The sequence below is a fragment of the Pleurodeles waltl genome, chromosome 10 (genome assembly GCF_031143425.1).
Source record: "Pleurodeles waltl isolate 20211129_DDA chromosome 10, aPleWal1.hap1.20221129, whole genome shotgun sequence".
Classification (NCBI taxonomy): Eukaryota; Metazoa; Chordata; class Amphibia; order Caudata; family Salamandridae; genus Pleurodeles; species Pleurodeles waltl.
In genome coordinates, this window is record NC_090449.1 from 1044920471 (window position 1) to 1044944098 (window position 23628).

At 45.2% G+C, this 23628-nt stretch overlaps 1 protein-coding gene across 2 annotated transcripts in view; it reads right to left on the reverse strand.

Annotated features, from left to right (window-relative positions):
* The window catches only part of RARB (retinoic acid receptor beta), a 292516-nt gene that overhangs the window by 85263 nt on the left and 183625 nt on the right, over window positions 1–23628 (reverse strand). For both annotated transcript variants that reach the window (XM_069212031.1, XM_069212030.1), the window contains exon 5: window positions 4423–4599. In XM_069212031.1, coding sequence (XP_069068132.1) covers window positions 4423–4599 — 177 coding nt within the window. The remainder of the gene's footprint in view (window positions 1–4422; window positions 4600–23628) is intronic.

Sequence of the window (23628 nt, forward strand, 5' to 3'; positions counted from 1 at the left end):
CGTGCATGGACGGGGTGAACAGGGGGCGCTCTGCACACCTGGCCGCGCCCCTTCAGATGCCACAGGTGTGAACATGTGGCCTACGGGGCCCGGGGCCGACCTATGCTCCACGTGGGGGCCTCGCAGAAAGAGGCCAGGACTAACAAAGCTGTACAGGCCTTACTCTTTGTTAAGTCAAGCCTAGCCTGCCCGAAACACTGAGGGACATAAAGCTGTCTGAAGAGAGCTCTGTTGCTGTAATCTAGCAGGAGTATTTGTAGAACCTGCAGAGATAAGCAGCTCTGCTCCCAGGCGTCACACTTTGGTGTTTCCTTTGTACGTGAGGACAAGCCGCTCTATCACTTTTTAAGAAACAGTCGATTTCTCAGCGTTCACTCAGAGAGTTTCAATCGATTGTCAGATTTCCATTACTGAGTTCTTTTTCTCTGATTAAAGTCAGTTACTTTGCTTTCAAGAAGTTACTTGCTGAGAATGCCAGCGAAAACATGTTGTAGATAGGAGATAATTTCTACTATTCAGAAAAAAACGCCTTACCTGATTATCAGCAAGTAAAACACGACCATTTTCCAGGTGTAAAAAACAGTATATTATGTGGTCTTCCAAAAAGGAAGCACGCGCCAAGTAATAAAGGTACTCCTGTTAGGCGAACATTTGTCTCTGAAATATGTTACATGCTATGACACAGAAGCACTGGAGTAGCACGCACTGCACACAAAAAAGCAATTTATTAGTATACAAATGGATACTATTTGGGGACAGTAAGGACAACTTTCCAATCTGGAACGTTAACGTCTTTATAGAACCGGGGAGCACTGTTCATCGGTACCAATCACATATTGCACGTGGAGATGTGATTCTGTGCATTTCCAAGTAGATGTCAGTGGGTGAATTGAAGGATGTTGGTTCGCTGTCCTGCTTCCTTGAGGGGAGGTGTGGGCTAGTGGCTAAGCTGACCCATGCATAAAATACCTGGGTTCGAGTCCTAATTGTCTCAGCTCTATCAGAGTGTGTGATCCTGGCCAAAACTCCACAGTATCAACCTGTGTGATCCCGGCCAAAACTCCACAGTATCAACCTGTGTGATCCCGGCCAAAACTCCACAGTATCAACCTGTGTGATCCTGGCCAAAACTCCACAGTATCAAACAGTGTGATCCTGGCCAAAACTCCACAGTATCAACCTGTGTGATCCTGGCCAAAACTCCACAGTATCAAACAGTGTGATCCTGGCCAAAACTCTACAGTATCAACCTGTGTGATCCTGGCCAAAACTTCACAGTATCAACCTGTGTGATCCTGGCCAAAACTCCACAGTATCAAACAGTGTGATCCTGGCCAAAACTTCACAGTATCAACCTGTGTGATTCCGGCCAAAACTCCACAGTATCAACCTGTGTGATCCTGGCCAAAACTCCACAGTATCAACCTGTGTGATCCTGGCCAAAACTCCACAGTATCAAACAGTGTGATCCTGGCCAAAACTTCACAGTATCAACCTGTGTGATTCCGGCCAAAACTCCACAGTATCAACCTGTGTGATCCTGGCCAAAACTTCACGTGTTCCTGTGATTTAGTTCACTTTATATGGTGCACCATGCCAGAAAATTAATTAAACCATAATGAATCAGAGCCTCTGACCCAATCTCATTAGAGATTTGGCTCTTTTTTTAGTCACTCCGCCTACTGTTCCTCAGGGTGCCCCTGCTCAAGGTCACAGTTTTACTACTTCCCATGGTCTGGCTTGACAGCACAGCTGGCACCAGACAATTATGTGAGCATTACTAGAGAGGCGGTTTGACTCCGCCTACATGTTGGGAGCCAGGAGTACATGTTTAGATTGGGCAGAAGTTGTGCGCTTCTGCAAAAAAGTGCTTGCCATCCACACAGCTGTGGTCATTTTGTTTATCCAGCTGCCTGACCTTGAATATTCAGGGGAACACACGACATCTAATGCTATGAAACATGTCTTAGATAACTAAATAATTTATGTTTTTTCTCTCTGGCAGCAGAACAGATAGGAGTAGGGCAGTCATTAACCTATATGGATTTTTAGTTCTGGCTTGACAGTGCAATTGTCATCCGATCTTTTAATCTACATCAATATTGTTCTATAGTTATTTGTTTCCACACAAATACATATTTATTCCCAAGCTACTTACTTGTAATAATTCACATTACCATACAACATTCTTTTAAAGACAGACTTATTGGCATTGCCAGTGCTTGTTTACACTTCAGACACTCGTTGCATCTCTTCCAGGAAGCATTGAGATGGTGTTTAGGGATGCTTCCAACATCTACACCTGCTGCTGCAGGGCTGTATTTTTTGTGGCTGCTGAATCACACTTCAAAGTACATTATGCCATGAAGACCTCTGAAATTCTGAGGTGTACTCCAGAGGCCATCAAACTTAGTCTGATCGCTCTTTTATCTTTTGACATTGATGGATTTGGAAAAACAAAGACTATTCTAGGAGAGGTACTTCTGGAAACTTTGAGTTTACCTTCCTGCTGAAGTTGTGGTCCTAGACTGGCGTCAAGGGATCATCCCTTATCCATGGTTCCCATGGATGGGATGCAGGGCCTTTAAGGACAGAGAACGGGCTTCCCGACGCCTCTGCCTGAATCCTTGGAAGAGACTCTGTTTTGGCTAATATCCTTGGAAGAGAATCCTTGGAAGAGACTCTGTTTTGGCTACAATCCTTGGAAGAGACTCTGTTTTGGCTACAATCCTTGGAAGAGACTCTGTTTTGGCTATAATTACGTGTTGCACAATCATGGGACCACAATAACGTCTCATCCAATTTTACTGTGAACTCCTGATAAAATCACCCCAGTACTGTGCAATTACGAGTTAAATCACATAAAATGGAGAACTGACTTTTCCAGTGAATAAACCACACAGAATTGTTGATTTTTCAAGCAATAAACCTACAAGGAATTTGTGGAGTTGCACCATACACGTTCATCACCTGCTCTATGCTGGCCGTAAATGTATGCACCGGCCTATGGTAAGTTGGGAGATGAGGGAAGGTGTAAAAGAATAGAGATGGAAAGAGGAGGCTTTTTCTAGCAAGGAAAAGCATTGTATAAAAAAAAAAAAGAAAAAGAAAATTGTCTGTTGTGAAAGGCACATCCTAATGCAATTGTTCCAGCTGGATATTCTAACCAGTAACGTTGGGTCAGGTTCTCCCATACAAGGTGAGGCCTGATACGGAAAAACCTACCAACTTATAATAATCAGAATGAGTGAAATCAGCACATAAAAAAGTGTGTTAAGTTTGCTCTGCTAACTTGAAATCAGGGCTGTTATGTCTTTCTGCTAGGACTATGTGGTTGCAGATACTTCTATTAGGTAAGTTTGTGGGGTGTGGCCTCAATTGTATCCCAAGCTAAAGTGGAAGATCTTCCTAGACGAAAGGGTGTTATACCATGGACCTGAGTGTACACCTCCGCTGTGATCTTCTTTTTAATGCAATCAGGATGTTGTACTGCCTGTATCCTTCCTATGTTGGAACAGTAGTGTTTCACAGTGCGGATATGGGTTGCTTATTAGTCAGTATTATTCTTGGGCTGATTTACAACTTCAAAATCTGCTCCACTATTCAATAATGTGTAAACACATCTGATAAACACGGTACAGTCTTTATTTAAAGCCTCTTTCAGCATGGACCAATCCACATGCATTTACTTTTTAGAGTTAATCATCACTGATGACCATAAGTGTTTTTATTTAGTCTAAAGTCAGTAGAGAATTAATCAAAGTGCAAAAGGTCAAAAGTATACTGTAATCGGTCTATTAGAGTGATGGCCCACATGCCAGTAGCAGTTCACCTATGTCGCTACTGTAAACACAGTATTTTTCCACAGGTACAGCACAGATCTTCCATCGTGTAACAATGAATACAAATTCATAAATTGAGTCTGTTGAGGGCATTCAATCATCTTTCCATGTAAGTGAGAATTCAAGAAGAGACATTGCTGAAAACGTTGCGACTTCATGCGAGTGCTAGAAGCCTTCATCAGGGCCAATCATTAAATAATCCTATTCTTAAAAAGATCATTCATTTTGTCTGTGGATTTTATTGAGCATAGTCAGTGCTTTAAATGGAAAAATAGAAGTGCAGGTACTCTGTAACAGAGTACCTGCTTGTTTCTGAGAAGTGCCGGTACTCTCCAATTAAAAGTATTACGTTTTTCTTGAGATATGCCGGTACTCTCCCTCTCAAAATAAAAAAGTGCCGGTACTCAGTACCGGAGAGTACCGGCCCATTTAAAGCACTGAGCATAGTTGAATCCAAATCCAAACTGATGGCAATGGTGTGAATTTGGACAACTTGTGGATCTAAATGATAAATCGTGATAGGCAGGGCTACGGAGGCACTGTCATGTGATGACCGAGAACAAACATTACCATCACTTACCAAGATATCCAGGCACGCCGCCTTTAGTAGTGTGATCTGGTCTGCGATGGTCAAGCTGGTAAAGCCAGGCAACCGCTTTGCAAATTCCACAATTTTGATAATGCACTTAGTCGCAAGCTCACTAAATTTGTCCCAAAGTCCGAGGTCAAGGCGGATCCGCTGTTCAGCGCTGGAATTCTAGAGTGAGCAGAAAAAAAACGGAAGAAACCAAAATGTCACCAGCTGCCTCAGTACACTATTAGAGCTTGGCACATAGAGACCAGTTTATACACACTCAGAAACATGAGACCAGCGGTTTTTGTAAATGTTTTAATGTCTACCATCGGAGTAAAGGCTACTTGTGGGACTTTGTGATGGAGAATTCATGCCCTCATCAGGGCTAATTCAAAGTTTGAAACTCAAGTCAGAAGTGCAAATTCACAAAAGTGCCATTGATAGAAACGAAACGCAAAACATGAGTTGTGACGGAAAAAACATGAAAGAAATTTCAAGCCAGTCTGACCAACTAAAAGACTATGGGGGTTATTCTAACTTTGGAGGAGGTGTTAATCCGTCCCAAAAGTGACGGAAAAGTGACGGATTTACCACCAGCCGTATTACGAGTCCATTATATCCTATGGAACTCGTAATACGGCTGGTGGTATATCCGTCACTTTACCGTCACTTTTGGGACGGATTAACACTCCTCCAAAGTTAGAATAACCCCCTATGTCCCTCATTTCAACCCAGGTGGTCACCGACCGCCAGGGTTAAAGTGGCGTTCGTACCGCCAACAGGCTGGCGGTGCGAAATGCGATATTATGACTGCGGCATTACCGCCGGGACCGGCGGTTTACTGCCATGGATGTCCCGGCGGTCGCAATCTGCCAGGGCAGCACTGCTTGCAGCGCTGCCCTGGGGATTTTGACTCCCCTTACCGCCAGCCTGTCCATGGCGGTGTAGGCTGGCGGTAAGGGGACTCGCGGGGCCCCTTGGGGTCCCTGGGGGCCCCTGCACTCCCCATGCACTTGGCATGGGCAGTGCTTGGGCCCCCAGGCACAGCCCCATCGTGATTTCCACTGTCTGCTTGGCAGACAGTGGAAAGCGCGACGGGTGCTGCTGCACCCGCCGCACCGCCACATTGCTGCCGGCTCCATTAGGAACCGGCTGCAATGTTACGGGCCACATCCCTGCTGGGCTGCGGCCGTTAGGCGGTTCAACCTTGCCGGGCAGTCTCCGCCGCCCGCCAAGGTTGAAATGAGGGCCTATGTAGTCTCCAGCTTTACCCTTGATTACTCAATTCTGTCATTACCATGGTTCACTGTCCACCACTTTCACTGGAAGGATGCTTCATGAACTGACTTCATTTCTATAGTGTCTCTTCCCTAAAGGTACTCTACAGCCTGCCTCAAGCATCTTCCAATAGGTAGTCTTTGCTTCCAGTACTATGACAGCCACTTCAGGACACAGTGTGTCAACCGTGCCCTAGCACTGCTTTTCTTGAGTATGGACATGTCTAAATTACTGAGGTTTCTTTCGACTCACAGGACTCGTGGCTTGAACCCATCACCATTTTGGGCGCCCATCTCTACACTCTTCCCCCATCTGACTGGTTAGTACTACAAAGGTTAAAAAAAAACAACAACAAAAACTCTTATTTTCATAGTACTAGAAAAAAATGGATTTTCATTACTTAGAAGAAATGATGGGGTATGATACTCAGCTCAGGCGCCTTTTGGGTCTGGTGCGTCCTCACCATGTGACTGACCGTGTCTCAGCCCTTCTGGCTGCAAGGAGCCATTGTCGTTTTATTTTTATATGCAGGTCCACTAGATCGGTGCTCCAATGAAGGGCTCATTTATGAAGCTGGATTGATTAAATTATGAGCCAAGCAAAATAAAATCTGCAGCAAGGAAAGGTAAAGTGTAGGCCATTTTATGCAACTTCAGGCAAACTGGGCATTATGAATTATTATCTAGCATTTCTGACATTTTAACACATGCTTTGTAAGACTCTGAAGTCTATAAAATGTTATATTTCATATATACATATATATATATATATATATATACTGAAAAAACAAAGTTTACAGGGGGCGTTATCGTTAGGTTCTGAATTTACCATAGAAACTCAGCAGTTATAGTTAGATTTCTTTTAAGTAACTATAACATGCACCCTTGCCATGCACAGTTTTCTCAATAATTTTATTGCAAACGTTGCAGTGATAATATCAAAGATGCCAAAGAATATGTCACCAATCATATAATATGTGGAAAAATTAGCTGTGCATGATAAACGTGCAAGTTATAGTTACCTTAGGGAGCGGGTTATAGTTACTTAAAAGAACTCTGCCTATAACTGCTGAATTTCTGTGGTTTTGTACGAGCAAATTCAGAACCTAACGATAACGTCCCCGTAACCTTTGGTGTTTTTTGTCAGTGAATTTCTATGCTTTTCTAACATAAAGCAATTTTAATTACTATACGTTATTCCAACCCCTGCCGCGCACAGCCTTTGGCCATGTGCAGCAGGGGTTGGTCACAAGGCCTGGCCTGCAGCCAGGCCTTGCAGCAAAGCCCTTATACCACCCAACCCCATGCATGCACGTCCTTTGGCTGTGGGCAGCAGGGTTGGCCACAGGGCCTGTCTCTGTCAATGGATCTCTGAGTGGGTGTGTGAGTGTTTGAGTAGGTCTGAAAGTGGCTGTGTGAGTCTGAGTGGGTTTGAGGGGGTGCGTGAGTGTCTGAGTGGGTGTGTGAGTGGACACATGAGTATCTGAGTGCATGTATGAGTGAATTAATTAGTGTATGAATGAGTCTGTGGTTTTTCTTTCAAATGTTTCCATATTCGCAAATAAATTGTGAATTTTTGCAAATGTCACGTATGGTGACGCAAAATTATTTTAAAGCCATAATTTGCACCTAAAACACACCTATATCACACCCGTGGGGCCAGGGTACGTTCACCCTGACCCCTAATGCCACTTTCAATTTGGATTTTCACCGCCGGCTCCATGTCCCGTGAAATAAAATGGTGGCCGCAACTTTGTAGTCCAGTTGCAGTCAGCCGATTGCAATACTTCTTTTCGCACTCGTATTTGCAAAAAAATCATGAATTATTTGCAGCCAGAGATATACAAATTTATTTTTCTTTCAATATATTAAAAACTACTGAACCGATTCACACCAATTAAGCAAAAGCATAATCTGCCTACCGGCCGCTAGCTTTCTGCCAAATCTGGTGTAATTCCGTCCAGCGGTTCAGCCTTTAGTCGTGTCTAAAGAATGCTATGTAAATTAACATGGGAAATGCAACCTTTTTTGAGCCTCCTTTTTCTCTGGTGGCGGATCACCCCAAAACTTTCCATGCGCAACAAGAATAACTGCAACACTTTTTCCTGACAATTTCGTGAAGATTCGTCAAACGGTGCCAAAGATATAGGCAAGTCAAAAAATGCTTTTCCTATGGAAACATGGTCCTAACTATAACTACGTAGTGGCGACCGCCACTAGGAAATAAATATATATATATTGATTTAACGTAAAAAGAGGAACAACATTTAATTAACTCCATCCTTTCTGTCTTCCGTTGTAAAATTGATCATGTAAACATACACAACGGGACATTCAGCAGAAAACACGCCCACGTGTACACGTGTTGCCATGTAAGGCTTGACTCCTTTAAATGGCACATTCAATATATGTTCTAAAACTTTGTTTAGTTTTGGGGTACCTGGTGTTCACAATCTAGGACCTCTGCAAGCTCACCTTTCCATTTAATGTTCATATTATGTATTACAAAGAGGCACTTTAATATTCAAAACATCACACTTTATAAAGAGCTGCAACACAACTGGGATTCTTTCAACCTCTGAGTGGTCTCTTGAAAATGTTCATGACAAAGACAAAACCATGAACTTGGGTGACCACGCGCTGCCCTTCTGGAGGGAGAAGGGGGGATACCCCACATGGCCGGGGCAGGTGGTTAGAGGGTGTGAGCCTTCACACACTCAAAGCAATGGGGCAGTCGCAGCTGATTGGTCCAGGGAGCCTTTATTGTACATAGTTCTCAATTTCTAAGTAAACAGTTTTGTCAGATATCATTTAGAATGTAATCTGACGAAAAGGAGTGCCGCTGAGCCTGGACTGTGTGTATCCAATGTGTCTGTTTTGCAAGTCCATGAGGACTGATAGGGCCTTTTGGACTGAGGTGGGGCCTTTTGAGATGTTTTGTGGCCCTGAAAACTGTGATAGGACTTTGCAGGCTGTGATAGGGCCTTACAGGCTGTGATAGGGCCTTGCAGGCTGTAATAGGGACCTGCATTCTTTGGTAGTGTCGTCTAGACCAGTGGTTCCCAACCTGTGGTCCGGGGACCTCTGGGGGTCCGCGAAGCCTTCTCAGGGGGTCCGCGAGAGCCTGGAAAGTTACAAAATATTGACAAATATTGACAAATTCGGTCCCCAGCTTCCAGTAATGACTCAGGCGGGGGTCCCCGGATTCCCATGATGATTCAGTGGGGGTCCCTGGGTTCCATTAATGTTAAAGTGGGGGTCCACAGAAATCAAAAGGTTGGGAACCACTGGTTTAGACCGTTACCCTGCTGACTGTGATAGGTCCTTGCAGAGTTTGATAAGTCATTGCAGCCTGCGATAGGGTCTTGTGGATTGTGATTGGGCCTTGTAGACTGTAATAGGGTCTTGCGGACTGCAATAGGGCTTTGCGGACTGTAATATGGTCTTGTGGACTGTGATAGGGCCTTGTGGACTGTGATAGGGCCTTGCGGACTGTGATAGGGTCTTGTGGACTGTGACAAAGCCTTGCAGACTCTGATAGGGTCTCATGGACTGTTATTGGGCCTTGCAGACTCTTATTGGGTCGTGCAGACTGTTATCGTACCTTATTGGCTGTGATAGGGCTTTGCAGGCTTTCATATGGCTCGCGGCTTGTAATAGGGTTTTCAGACTGGGCTTTGCAGACTGGTATTAAGCCCATACTCTGTGAAAGGGCTCAGCCTCTTATGACCCGCCTCAACTTCTGTCAGGAGGTAACAACTAGGCTGTTCCCCAAGCTTTTAACTCGCCATGCGCCGCTTAGGGTGTGTGGCCTTCACCACCTCTCTAGGGACCGGGACACATTGCAAAATGTGCCCAGAGCAAGGTAAACGGAGACCCCGAAGGTGGTGATCCCAACCCCCTTCACTGCACTATGCTGCACAATTACCTGCACTCGCCTGGTGGCCTGCACCTGACAACTGGCAATAATTCGGCCCGCTGGCTGCATTTATCTTCGATGCCTTAAAGCAAACATTGACAAAGCCAATAAGTCTGAGTCTTTGCTATATCCATTTAACATACAGGATCTGTGTCATGTGCTTAAGACAGGAAGACAGACTATCATGTGCTTAACCCATGAAGGCAGACATTTCTGTGTCACGTGTTTATGGAGACAACGAGAGGGCAAACAGACACTGTTTGCATCATGTGAACAGTGATGCACAGACAATCTGGACAACAGATCCTGCATCATATGGATATTGATGGGACACAGACTGGAAACTGACAGGGCTGGTATCACGGGATCAGTGTAGGCAACAGAGGCGGAAGAGACACCCTGCATAGTGCAGGCAGAGAGACTGGAAAAAGACACGGCTGGCATCGTATGCATGCTTGCAGAGTCAGAATGGAAACATACATGTACCCCGTGCAGAGTGATGAAACAGACTGCAATCATAAACTGTTTGTGTTTGTATCATATGCACAGTGATAAACTGTTTGTATCATATGCATAGTGATGGCAGAAACAGACTGCAATCATAAACTGTTTGTATCATATGCATAGTGATGGCAGAAACAGACTGCAATCATAAACTGTATCATATGCATAGTGATGGCAGAAACAGACTGCAATCATAAACTGTTTGTATCATATGCATAGTGATGGCAGAAACAGACTGCAATCATAAACTGTTTGTATCATATGCATAGTGATGGCAGAAACAGACCGCCATCATAAACTGTTTGTATCATATGCATAGTGATGGCAGAAACAGACCACAATCATAAACTGTTTGCATTATATGCATAGTGATGGCAGAAACAGACCGCAATCATAAACTGTTTGCATTATATGCATAGTGATGGCAGAAACAGACTGCAATCATAAACTGTTTGTATCATATGCATAGTGATGGCAGAAACAGACCGCAATCATAAACTGTATCATATGCATAGTGATGGCAGAAACAGACTGCAATCATAAACTGTATCATATGCATAGTGATGGCAGAAACAGACTGCAATCATAAACTGTTTGCATTATATGCATAGTGATGGCAGAAACAGACTGCAATCATAAACTGTTTGCATCATATGCATAGTGATGGCAGAAACAGACTGCAATCATAAACTGTTTGCATTATATGCATAGTGATGGCAGAAACAGACTGCACTCATAAACTGTTTGAATCATATGCATAGTGATGGCAGAAACAGACTGCAATCATAAACTGTATCATATGCATAGTGATGGCAGAAACAGACCGCAATCATAAACTGTTTGCATTATATGCATAGTGATGGCAGAAACAGACTGCAATCATAAACTGTATCATATGCATAGTGATGGCAGAAACAGACTGCAATCATAAACTGTTTGTATCATATGCATGGTGATGGCAGAAACAGACTGCCATCATAAACTGTATCACAAGGATAGTGCTTGCAGCGGCTGGCTATAACAGACAGTGTGTCCTATGCGTAGCGCTTGCAGACACAGACTGGAAATATACTCTATCTTACGCATAGCGCTGAAAGAGACAGACTGTAAACATGCATTGTATACTATGCATAGTCCTGGCCCAGGCAGCCTGGAAATAGGCACTGTTTTCTATGAATAGCTCGTGCAGAGACAGAATGGAAACACACACTGTATCTTATGCAAAGTGCTAGCATACACACCCTGGAAACAGACGTTGTTTTCTATGCAGACAGCTGCATACACACATGGAAATAGACATTTTATCCTATGCAGAGTGCTCACACACACAGATGGAAAACAGACACTGTGTCCCATGCAGAGAGCTGACTGGCACACACACACACACACTGAAAACAGGCACTGTATCCTGTGCAACGTGCTAGCATACTGACACTGGAAACAAACACTTTATCCTCTTCAGAGTGCTAGCACACACAGATTGGAATGATGCACTGTATCCTATGCAGAGAGCTGGTACACATACACTGGAAAGAGACACTGTATCCTATGCAGAGAGCTGGCACACACCGATTGCAATGATACCCTGTATCCTATGCAGAGAGCTGCCACACACAGCTGGCGCACACACATTGGAATGGTACACTGTATCCTATGCAGAGAGCTGGGGCACACATATTGCAATGATACCCTGTATCCTATGCAGAGAGCTGCCACACACAGATTGCAATGATACACTGTATCCTATGCAGAGAGCTGGTACACACAGATTGCAATGATACACTGTATCCTATGCAGAGAGCTGGTACACACAGATTGCAATGATACACTGTATCCTATGCAGAGAGTTGGTACACACAGATTGCAATGATACACTGTATCCTATGCAGATTGCTGGCACACACAGATTGCAATGATACACGGTACCCTATGCAGACAGCTGACACACAAACATTGGAAAGAGACACTGTATCCTATGCAGAGTGCTGGCACACACAGATTGCAATGATAGACTGTATCCTATGCAGAGAGCCGGCAGACACAGATTGCAATGATGCACTGTATCCTATGCAGATTGCAATGATGCACTGTATCCCATGCAGAGAGCTGGCACACACAGATTGCAATGATGCACTGTATTCTATGCAGAGAGTTGGTACACATACACTGGAAATCTGTATCCTATGCAGAGAGCTGGCACACACAGCTGGCGCACACACATTGGAATGATACACTATACCCTATGCAGAGAGCTGGCACACAAACACTGAAAAGAGATGGTGTATTCTGTGCAGAGTGCTGGCACACACAGATTGGAAGCAGACGTATTGTATGCAGAGAGCTGGCACACACACATAGGAATGATACACTGTATCCTATGCAGAGTGCTGGCACACACACATAGGAATGATACACTGTATACTATGCAGAGTGCTGGCACACACAGGTTGGAATGATACACTATACTCTATGCAGAGAGCTGGTACACATACACTGGAAAGAGACCCTGTATTCTGTGCAGAGAGCTGGCACACCCAGATTGGAATGATACACTATACCCTATGCAGAGAGCTGGCACTCACAGATTGCAATGATACACTGTATCCTATGCATATTGCTGGCACACACAGATTGCAATGATACACGGTACCGTATGCAGACAGCTGACACACAAACATTGGAAAGAGACACTGTATCCTATGCAGAGAGCCGGCACACACAGATCGCATTCATACACTGTATCCTATGCAGAGAGCTGGCACACGAAGATTGCAGTGATACACTGTATCCTATGCAGAGAGCCGGCACACACAGATCACATTGATACACTGTATCCTATGCAGAGAGCCGGCAGACACAGATTAGAATGATACACCATATCCTATGCAGAGTGCTGGCACGCACAGATTTAAAGGATGCACTGTATCCTATGCAGAGAGTTGGTACACACAGATTGCACTGATACACTGTATCCTATGCAGAGTGATGGCACACACAGATTGCAGTGATACACTGTATCCTATGCAGAGAGCCGGTACACACAGATTGCAATGATACACTGTATTCTATGCAGAGACCTGGCACACACAGATTGCAATGATACACTGTATCCTATGCAGAGTGCTGGTAAACACAGATTGCAATGATACACTGCACTGCAATGATACACTGTATCCTATGCAGATTGCTGGCACACACAGATTGCAATGATACACTGTATCCTATGCAGAGAGCCGGCACACACAGATTGCAATGATACACTGTATTCTATGCAGAGAGCTGGCACACACAGATTGCAATGATACACTGTATCCTATGCAGAGAGCCGGCACACACAGATCACATTGATACACTGTATCCTATGCAGAGAGCCGGCAGACACAGATTAGAATGATACACCATATCCTATGCAGAGTGCTGGCACGCACAGATGTAAAGGATGCACTGTATCCTATGCAGAGAGTTGGTACACACAGATTGCACTGATACACTGTATCCTATGCAGAGTGATGGCACACACAGATTGCAGTGATACACTGTATCCTATGCAGAGAGCCGGCACACACAGATTGCAATGATACACTGTATTCTATGCAGAGAGCTGGCACACACAGATTGCAATGATACACTGTATCCTATGCAGATTTCTGGCACACACAGATTGCAGTGATACACTGTATCCTATGCAGAGAGCCGGCACACACAGATTGCAATGATACACTGTATTCTATGCAGAGTGCTGGTCAACACAGATTGCAATGATACACTGTATCCTATGCAGATTGCTGGCACACACAGATTGTAATGATACACTGTATCCTATGCAGAGTGCTGGCACACAAAGATTAGAATGATACACTGTATCCTAGCACACACAGATTGGAATGATACACTGTATCCTATGCAGGGAGCCGGCACACACTGATTGGAATGATACACTGTATCCTATGCAGAGACATGGTACACATACACTGGAAAGAGACACTGTATCCTATACAGAGAGCTGGCACACACCGATTGGAAAGATACATTGTATCATATGCATAGTGCCAGCAGTTTGTGAGTGAAAAACACACCTTTGCTTCAGACCTGTTGTTGATGTGAAGAACGGGTGAGGGCCGCCATTGACGATGGGAACCCTTCGCAAAATGATGTTTCACTCTTTTCCGGCTCCCGTCAGAATCAAGCAGGTATAAGAACTGGCTTAAACACAACTGCAACTGTGAGATAGTTTGCATATCCTTTCCCCCATAATATTCTGAACCATATAGAGCAGTGGTTCCCAACCTTTTGACTTCTGTGGACCCCCACTTTATCAATACAGGAACCCGGAGACCCCCACTGAATCATTACTGAATTGAGGGACTCCCCACTGAGTCAATAATCAAAGATGGTGACCTAATCTGTTAAGATTATTAGATTTTCTAAGCAGTCGCGAAACCCCTGAGGAGGCTCTGCGGACCCCCAGTGGTCCCCGGACCACAGGTTGGGAACCACTGGTATAAAGTAAGTCAGAATTCATCCACAGAATGTTTAGGAAATGTCGTTTGTCATAGGTTTTATCCACTCAAAGCAGGTCTACCACTGCAGTATAGGGAGGCCGTAAGAAATGTGCGAGGAAACTCAGGCAGCAAGCCAAGAAGTTAAACACACTGCTAAACATCCATCCTGTTTTTGCCAGTGACAAACCCCACCATTGACCCAGCTTACAAGTCTGTGTAAATAGAGTTCGGTGTAAGAACCAGACCTTTCCAGAAGCCCTAATAAAAGAAACACCTACATTTAAACAGTGCATAACATTGGCATCCACCATCAAGTAATTTGTTCAGGGTCACACAGTGAGGCCGAGGCAGATGCCAGGAATCCTGGTTGAATATTCGCTTGATGCAGCTCAGAGGAGCGGTTGATGCTGTATTCTATGGTATGGTGAAGGGGGCTGGGCATTGGTGCTACCGAAGCAGACTTCCGGTACTGCACGCGGGCAGTAATTTGGAAGCAGCTACTGACATAAAAGGTGCAAAGGAAGGCGGGAGCTGTCCATGTGCTGAACCGGAAGCGGCTTCACACCTTCCAGGACGAAGGGAGGGTCATGAAATCTGTCTCTATGGGATACAACTCTTCAGTCCCTCGAGGCAGGTGCGGCCCGCCCTTTAGGGCGGAGGGGCCACGCCCCCCCCCCCACCTTTTGCCCCTCATGAAGAGTGTCTGTCAGGCTGAGCAAAGGTCAGCCTGACAGACACTCTTCATGTTCAGGTCAGGCAGCCAGGAGCAGACTCGCTCGATTTGCGTAGACTCCTGGCTGCCTGAGCTGAACTTTGCTGGGCTGAAGAGGTCACAGCTCCTATGGGCGTGACATCCTCGGCTCAGCAAAGGTGCCTCGAGACCTTCCTCCTGGTGACGAGGAAAGCGTCACCCATTGACTTCGATCTGGGTGCTTCAGGTTTAAGCCCTGAAGCACCCAGGGCGAGTGTCAATCAGTGACACCTCGTCCCAGAGTGGGGTGGGGTCAGCAGTCTCACTGACCCCATCCCACTCTGTGACGAGGCTGGGACTGCTGCCTTCCCTCATTGGCTGACCTAAGGTCAGCCAATGAGGGAAGGCAGCAGTCCCAACCCCCCCGGGACCTCTGAGGCTTCAGGTAAGTGTGTGTGTGCTTGAGAGATCTTTTTAAATGAATGTTTGGTGCGTGCATGTTTGTGTGAATGTTGATGAGTCGTGTTAATGGATGTGCGTGCATGCGTGTGTGTGAAAGTGTGAGTGTGCTTCCCGCCCCCTCTCCTAAAACTTCCGGCTGCCACTGCCTCGAGGGTCGGGGCAGGTGCTCAAACGTCCCCCTCTGCAGGAGCTAATGATTCAGTCCCAATCTAAAGGTGTGTTGAAAATTTCCCCGATGCTGCATAATATAAGCTTCAGTCATTTACATAAGTGGTTCCCAACCTGTGGTCCGGGGACCCCTGGAGGTCCACAAAGCCTCCTGAGGCGGTCTGCGACTGCTTAGAAAATTAAATAATATTAATAGATTAGGTCCCCAGCTTTCAGTAATGACTCTGTGGGGGGGGGGGGGCAGAATCCAATAAAGATTCAGTGGGGGTCCCCGGGCTCCAGTAATTATAAAGTGGGGGGTCCACAGAAGTCAGAAGGTTGGGAACCACTGCTTTACAGGGTTGAGGCAGGTATAAAATCCTTCAGGTTTAGTTTTGAGTGTCTTACTTTGTATAATTCAGTGGTTCAATCCTTCCTAGAACAGGAATGATCTGGAAAAGTACACCTCCGCAGGGATCAGTGGTTCAATCCTTTTAGTGTGAGGTGTGTGTTTAAAAATAACCCTCTTCAGGATTTAGTAATTGAGTCCTTCCAGCCTAAGAGCCTGTGATTAAAAGTCTCCCTCTGCAAAATTCAGTGGTTCAGTTTCCCATCTTATTTTGGCACGTAAGATGATCACCTTTATCACACGCGTGTGTCACTTACGAAGAAGCAGTGAGCACATTGTTCTGCACGGCACTCACTGCGCCGCTTTGTGACTTTAATTGTTTAATTGATTAAAATTGTCTTTTAACTGCACATAATTCCTGCATATTCCTTCAACTAGGGACCTCTGTTCCTATGTCATTTCTTGTGTCATCTGTGCTCAGTCTCAAATCTCACACTTAAGGTGCTATGGCTTGTTGCATCCATTACAGTGTGCCCAGACCATGACACACCATTGCGGCTGATTTAATTGTTTAACTGCCCGCTTCCTAAAGTAACACTATGGTTATGGTCACAGTGGATAGTTTTTTTTCTAAAATGGCATATTTTTCACCTTTCAAGAAAATACCACCTGCTCAAGTCATGGCTCAACGTTTCACCAGAGATATTTTTCACTTGCATGGATTACCATCAACTATTATTTCTGATAGAGGTCAGCAATACATTTCTAAGTTCTGGAAAGCAGTCTGTTCAGCCTTAGGTATTTCTCGGGGCTTGTCATAAGGATTTCATCCCCAGTTTAATTGCTTGACTGAACACACCAATCAGACTTCAGAACAATTTCTATGATGATTCTGAAATGCATCCTATAATAATGGGGCATCACTTTTGAGCTATGTTGAGTTTGCTTACCATAATAGTGTGTACAGTGCAATCAGAATCTCACATTTTTTTGTGCCCAAGGTTTTCCTCCTAGGTTGACTCTGGAAATTGTTTCGATAGGTTCATCGAAACGTGCAGCCTGAAATTTTTTGCAACATTTGGTGGATGTTCGAAAGAGGATGCAAGAGGCCCTGGTAAAGACTAAGGATGAGCTGAAGAAATGACCTGATCAACAAACGTTCTGAGCCAACTTTTGTTGTTGGGCATAAAGTTATCTTCCCATTTTTTACTCCTAAAGGAGAGACACCCCAGACTTTGGCCACATTCTCTAGAACCTTTTAAAAAGTTAACAATTATCAACTCACCTGCATCTCCCCAGCCCACCTGACACTGGGTGTGCCCCAGCCCAGCTGATATTGGATATGGTCTTTGGCAGACATGATGACATATGCTTAGTTGGAGAATCATAGGAATTGCCAGTACCAGTGGCAAAGAGGTTGCATTGGGGTAGTTTGGCATCGGTTGGGTGAGGCCTGCTCCTTGGGTTTTTTCATTGAGCGCATACTATAGCCCTCCACCCAAAGAAAGACACGAGCCCCCCCGGATGGAATGGTGGGTCAGGGGATACCCAGTTTCACCGTTTTTGAACAGATGCCACCCTCCATCTTGGCACAGCTCAGACCAGTGCAACTGTGACAGCTGTCGTGAATTGATGATCGGCTCTCAGGTGTAAGTGTTAGCTCCTAGTAGTGCATTGCTCACTTGCATGTTGTGTGTCCTCAGGAACGCACCCTATTCTTCATCACTTCCACAGGGCAGCACACACTATAGGCACATTCGGGTCACCTGACTGTCAACTGTAATCTGAGAAGAGCAGGTTGTCTCCAGGTCACAGGGGCCATCAGTTTGCCACCTCCTCAGGTCCTTCACTGTCCTCCATTTTCTAGGGAACATCTTCTTAAGGCAAGAAACCTCCAATGCCCCTCCTCAGCAGATGGTCAGCTCCTTCATTCAACTGAGGCTTCAAGGCAGCTTCTCCCGACATGTTGGCGAGCTTCCCTAGGTTCTTGTCCTGAACTGGCAAGGGGAACTGGTGGTGGGTACTCGAAACCTGGGGCACAAAAAGTTCCTCGTTTGCTGCTGGTGTGGGATCTCTGTTCCCAGTAGAGGAATATTGGCACATTAGCTGGACATCCCCCCATGTTTATACTACTGTTGTGGTCAGTGGCTGTGTATCTCAGTAGTCAGTTAAGAGATTGGTTCTGGGCTCGTCTGCTTCCTTTGTGTTTCCACTCAGACGGGTGCAGACAATGTCTTTGTTAAAAGGCGGTAACACAGAGATGGGCTGGGGACTGAACTACATTAACCTCAACTTAACTACCTGTTAACCTGTGAGGGTTTGTTCTTCCAGTGAATAATGGAACAGGAAAGGGCAAGGGAAACTCTTCAATCTTCAAAGGGACCCTCCTGTGTTACTTCCTCTACACCAAAGACCTTGACAAACTAAAAGGGATTCCCAGAATGTCCTTGAGCAGTTCTGCAGCACACATCTGCTCTCTGGGCTCTTTTCGACCCCCCGGTCTTAGGTACCACATAGATGTAGCAAATGCAAAATTGATTCCAGTGTGGCTATGGCCACATGTGCCCATCCTCTATACATCCAGAGGATTCTACAAATATACCATTCATGCCCCACGTTTGGGCGAAGGACCCAGCTGCAAGGGGCTGGCAGAACACTTTAAAAATGTGGGAGGGGTCGGTAGACATCTCTCCCAAGCATGATGTGGTAAATAGGTCTTTCTTGCACAATAATTATTTTCCCTGCTACAAATTTCAGGTCGATGAGCTGGCAAGAGTCAATGTCGGTAGACCACACAGGCCTGCCATGGAGCTCAATCCATGTTACTAATGACTCTAGTGCCAAGCATGATCAGGGTGTGAGCTGGGGTGGGCGTCACAAACCTACAGCTTGCCACGATGACCTCGAGGTGGGGTTGCAGGCTTTCCCAAGCTGTGGCTGGGAGATTTTCCATTCCAACCTCATCTTTAGAGGATTATGGAGTGAGTTTCTAGTGAGTTCGCTTGGATGGCACATTGGTGATGACTCCTCATTCTCACTGTGCACCGCCACGCCGTGTGTGGAATCATACTGCGCGGAGGCGGAACTGAGCTAACCAGCCAGAAGAACGTAATCAGCCCTGCGAGGTTCCCAATGAATGGATCCAGTTGACCACTCAACTCTGTGATTTTGCCTTTAACGTTCTATGTTCCTTGGCCCTTCTGGCAGCAAAACATGTCGCTAGCAGTGAGCATCCTTCACACGCTCTGGGCTGTAACCTCTGGATCCATGGAAGAAGGTGAGCACTCTATCTGGGTTTCAGTTTTTCCTTGGGGTTGTAGGCCTGTGTGCATCCTAAAAGTGATTTATCCAAGAGCGCCACCTGCATTAGCACCCAGTCACCTCTACTCCAACTTTCACCATCCAGCACAATACAGTCCCTGAGAGATGGAGCCAGGAAACACTCCTTCCAGCCCCTTCTCAGACTCACGTTGTCCTCTTTGGGATGCCGTGGGGTTTAACCTACCAGAGTAGCTCAGGAAACCAGCTACCACCACCACAGTCTTCCCAGTACCGAATGCAATCACCCCTATGCAGTGCTTAATTTGTAAATAAAAACGTGCCGGTTCCCAAAGCTCTCCTCTTAAACACGCAGCTGCTGCTATTAAATGTGGGGACCCGGAATACTGAGGCAGCTTAATCCTGAAGCCATTTCGGGCCTCTTTAATCCATTTACTGCCACTCCCTGTCCCTTCAACTCACTCTTGCAGCTCTCTGCTCTCTTCCTTTGTGACACTTTTTCATTTTTCTCTTCCTCCATCTTTCCCAAATGTGTCTTTTGCTCACAGTAAATGCTTGGGGAAGAAGCACCGACCCTCAAAAATAAGTGGCGGTGCTCTGCACCGTAAACAACAAGAACAAATTAAGCACCGCTCCTACGGCATTTTTATCGCTCCATTGTCATTCAAGGCAGGGCGCCCAATTTACGCTAGCATTTTTTGACCATCAAGAGTTTTCCTCAACATTGACATTTTCAAACATGTGCCACTATTTACTGCCCACTCCATTGTTAATCAATCTTAAATTGCCTTCTTATCTTTTATATGGTTTTTGCTGCGTCATTATTTTTGACAGTTTATTGCATCGTCATTATTTCAGCTTGTATTTATTGCACCATTATCCGTGTCAGTGTTTATTGCCTCGATATTATTAAAACAGTGTTTAATGTCTCATTGTTAATGCCAATTATTATGACCTCATTATGGGTTGCAGTGTTTATGGCCTGGTGGTGTATTCCAGTGTTTATTGCATCATCGTTGGTTAGACCAGCTTTTTTTTGCCTTCTGGTTTTGTGCAGCAGCATTTATTACTTCAGCATTTTTTATGCCAGTATTAATTGCCCAACATTTTATATGCTTCTATATGTCACTTCAAAATGATTTGTTAATGTTTTGCCTGTGATGAATCATACCACTGTTAACGCCTCATTAATTTCTATGCCAGTTTTCATAAATTCGCCTTTTGTTCGCCTTTTTTTTCCTTGCCAGTCATTATTCCAGTTTCCATGTGCCACGCCTTATTCCTACCAATCTCCGTTCCTACTTCGGGGTTAATGCCAGTATCCATCGTGTTTAGTCCTGGCAGCTTCCAGACTTCTCAAACATGACCCTTTGTTAGGCCACAGATGTGCGAGAAAGAGTCACATAAGCAGGTTTGGCCCATTAATAGGGAGCTCCTTGTACCCCACGCATACATTCCTCTAGCAGGGCTCCCACATACGCATCACATGCACATACCATGGACTGTGGCTCGCCCATTAGGGGTTCGGGTGCTGCCCCAGCTGTTCTTTCCCCTTTAATCCAAAGTTCCTCTTGGATTGGTGGACGAGTGGGAGGGGAGGGACCATAGTCCATGCTCTGCCAATAAGACATGCATAGTTTGTATGTTTACAATGCAGATTCTCGATGCTCTGTTAGGGAGACCCTGCAATATTGCCCCATGGTTGCCAAGCGGAGCACTGTACATAAGTGTTCCATACGTGACTGCTGGACCTGTGCCCCACCTTACGGTGACATTGATACCTACAAGGTCACAGCCTGCGTTGTTACTCGAAGTGCTCGTGTCACACAGGGAATGTCATGTTATGCCACCCGGAGCTGGGACCGAAGTTGGGTGGGGGAAAGGAGAGAACCAATGAGGGATAAATGCAGCCAGCCATCAGAAGATATCTACAAATACATCTTCAATGATGCTGGTGTGTATACATATGTGTAATGCATGTGCACTGAAGTATATGCACATGTGTGAGTCTGTAAATGTGCAAGGTTTCCACACACCTGTGGTATAATGGTGATAAGTCTTGGCATATTATGCCCATGGTGGTATGTACTCTTGGTATAATGCTGGCCTCTACATGCTTTTCCAACTCCTGACATATTGTGTGGATGGCCCCACATGATGGTGCCCAGGCTGGATTCAGGGATGTCCCGAGTATAATGGTAGTAATTACTGACATATTGTGGGTATTCATGGCCACCCACAACCAGTGTGATGCCTGTCCTGGCATAATTGTGGTCATTTCTCACATGCCATGGGCATCTGTGGCACTGTGATATCCATCACTGGTATAAAGCTGCCCCCATCATAATGGTTAATAATTGACGCCACACAGATGCCATCCATGGCATGAGATGTCCATGCATCAGCATGCCAGGGATAATTTATCCAGGTATGATCGTAGTACTTCGAAAATTTACAAATCGATGTCCAGGCCCAGCACATACATTTCCTAAAAATTCAAAGTTGGTATTTTAGAATTCAAAATGTGTTTTCTCCCCCATGAAAATGCTATCCTTTTGTATGGGTGGAACTGAGTTCATGTCTCCTATAAGTTGGCAAGCTGATGTTCAGGAGCAAAATGTTTACATTTCTGATTTAAATGCCAGACACTACTTTTGTCTGAGATTCAAGTCGGCGAAGGTTTCAAAGCTGCCCTTTGAACCTCTAAACTCCCTATAACTCCAGTGATAGCGCTGCTGCACAGACCTCTAAAACCTGTCTAGCTGTGCTGTGTACTTTATTCCATTGCAAGATTTGTGTTTTGTTTATTTTTGCAACCTTCCAAGATGTCTGTTAGTCAGTGCTTAATTTGTAAATAAAAACGTGCCGATGCCCAAAGCTCTCCTGTTAAACACGCGGGTGCTGCAATTAAATGTGGGATCACGGAATACTGAGGCAGCGTAATCCAGAAGCCATCTCGGGCCTCGTCAATCCATTTACGGCCACTTCCTGCCCCTTCAGCTCACTCTTGCAGCTTTTTGCCTCTGTGACGCTTTTTCATTTTTCTCTTCCCCCTCTTTCCCATAGGTGTCTTTTGCTCGCAGTAAAAGCTCGAAGCAGAAGAATAAGCGACGACCCTCAAAAATAAGTGGTGGTGCTCAGCACCGGAAACAACAAGCCCAAATTAAGCACTGCTGTTAGTCCTAAAATATGAATGAGAACCTATTTCGCAGAAGCAGGGTGGAAAAATGAAAGGAAGTGAAAGGTAGGAGTATATACAAAATGCTTGCAACAATGATAGACCATGTGAAGATCCAGTTTTTGAGCTGCATGTATTACCTGTGGCTTTTCAGCCTTTTTAGGTTGAACGCATAAGCGCTATGATGTGTTGTAATCTATCTGTGGGCTTCTAACCACGCCCACCGCGCGCCCCTCACTTCCACTCCTTCATGGGCTTACCTTCCAAGAATCCTTTGTTATCATTGGTAAATGCTTCGCGTTTATTTCTCTTTGGGGCGGTGCTGTTACCGCCTTGGACACCGACCCTGTTACATGGATAATTGCACGTTTGCCGATAGGTTTGACTGCGAGCGCACTTCTTTTTCTTTTTGTGTCTCATATTCGCGCTCATGCACATGGCGGCCATGGCGCCTTGAATTGGTTCGCTTTTGTCAACTATTTTACTTTTCATTTTCAATTTATTTGGCAAGAAAAGTCCAGTTAGGAGTTTACAACGCTAATAGCTCTAACTCGAGCAAACGCGAGACCCATTGCGTCGCAAATGCTTGTTTTGATTGTGCTGAAAAACGCTCCATTTTCCCACCACTGTCTCTGACTTTTCCTGGGATGGGCTGACTTTCAACTCTCCATGAGAGGGTCGGGTTTGCTTGGTAAATAATAAAAATGTTACAATATTTAATAAGTGCCCTTTAGGAATTTAAGATTATGTTGTAAATGCATGTGAAATCTGGCGCACTTGGCTATACGAACCCCACAAGCCTCCATGGTGAGAGGGGCGTTTGCTCATTGCAGATACAGTAAAATTTGTTGCCCCTCAAAACGCTGATAACTCCCACTAGTTTACCAAGAATTAGTCAAGTAAA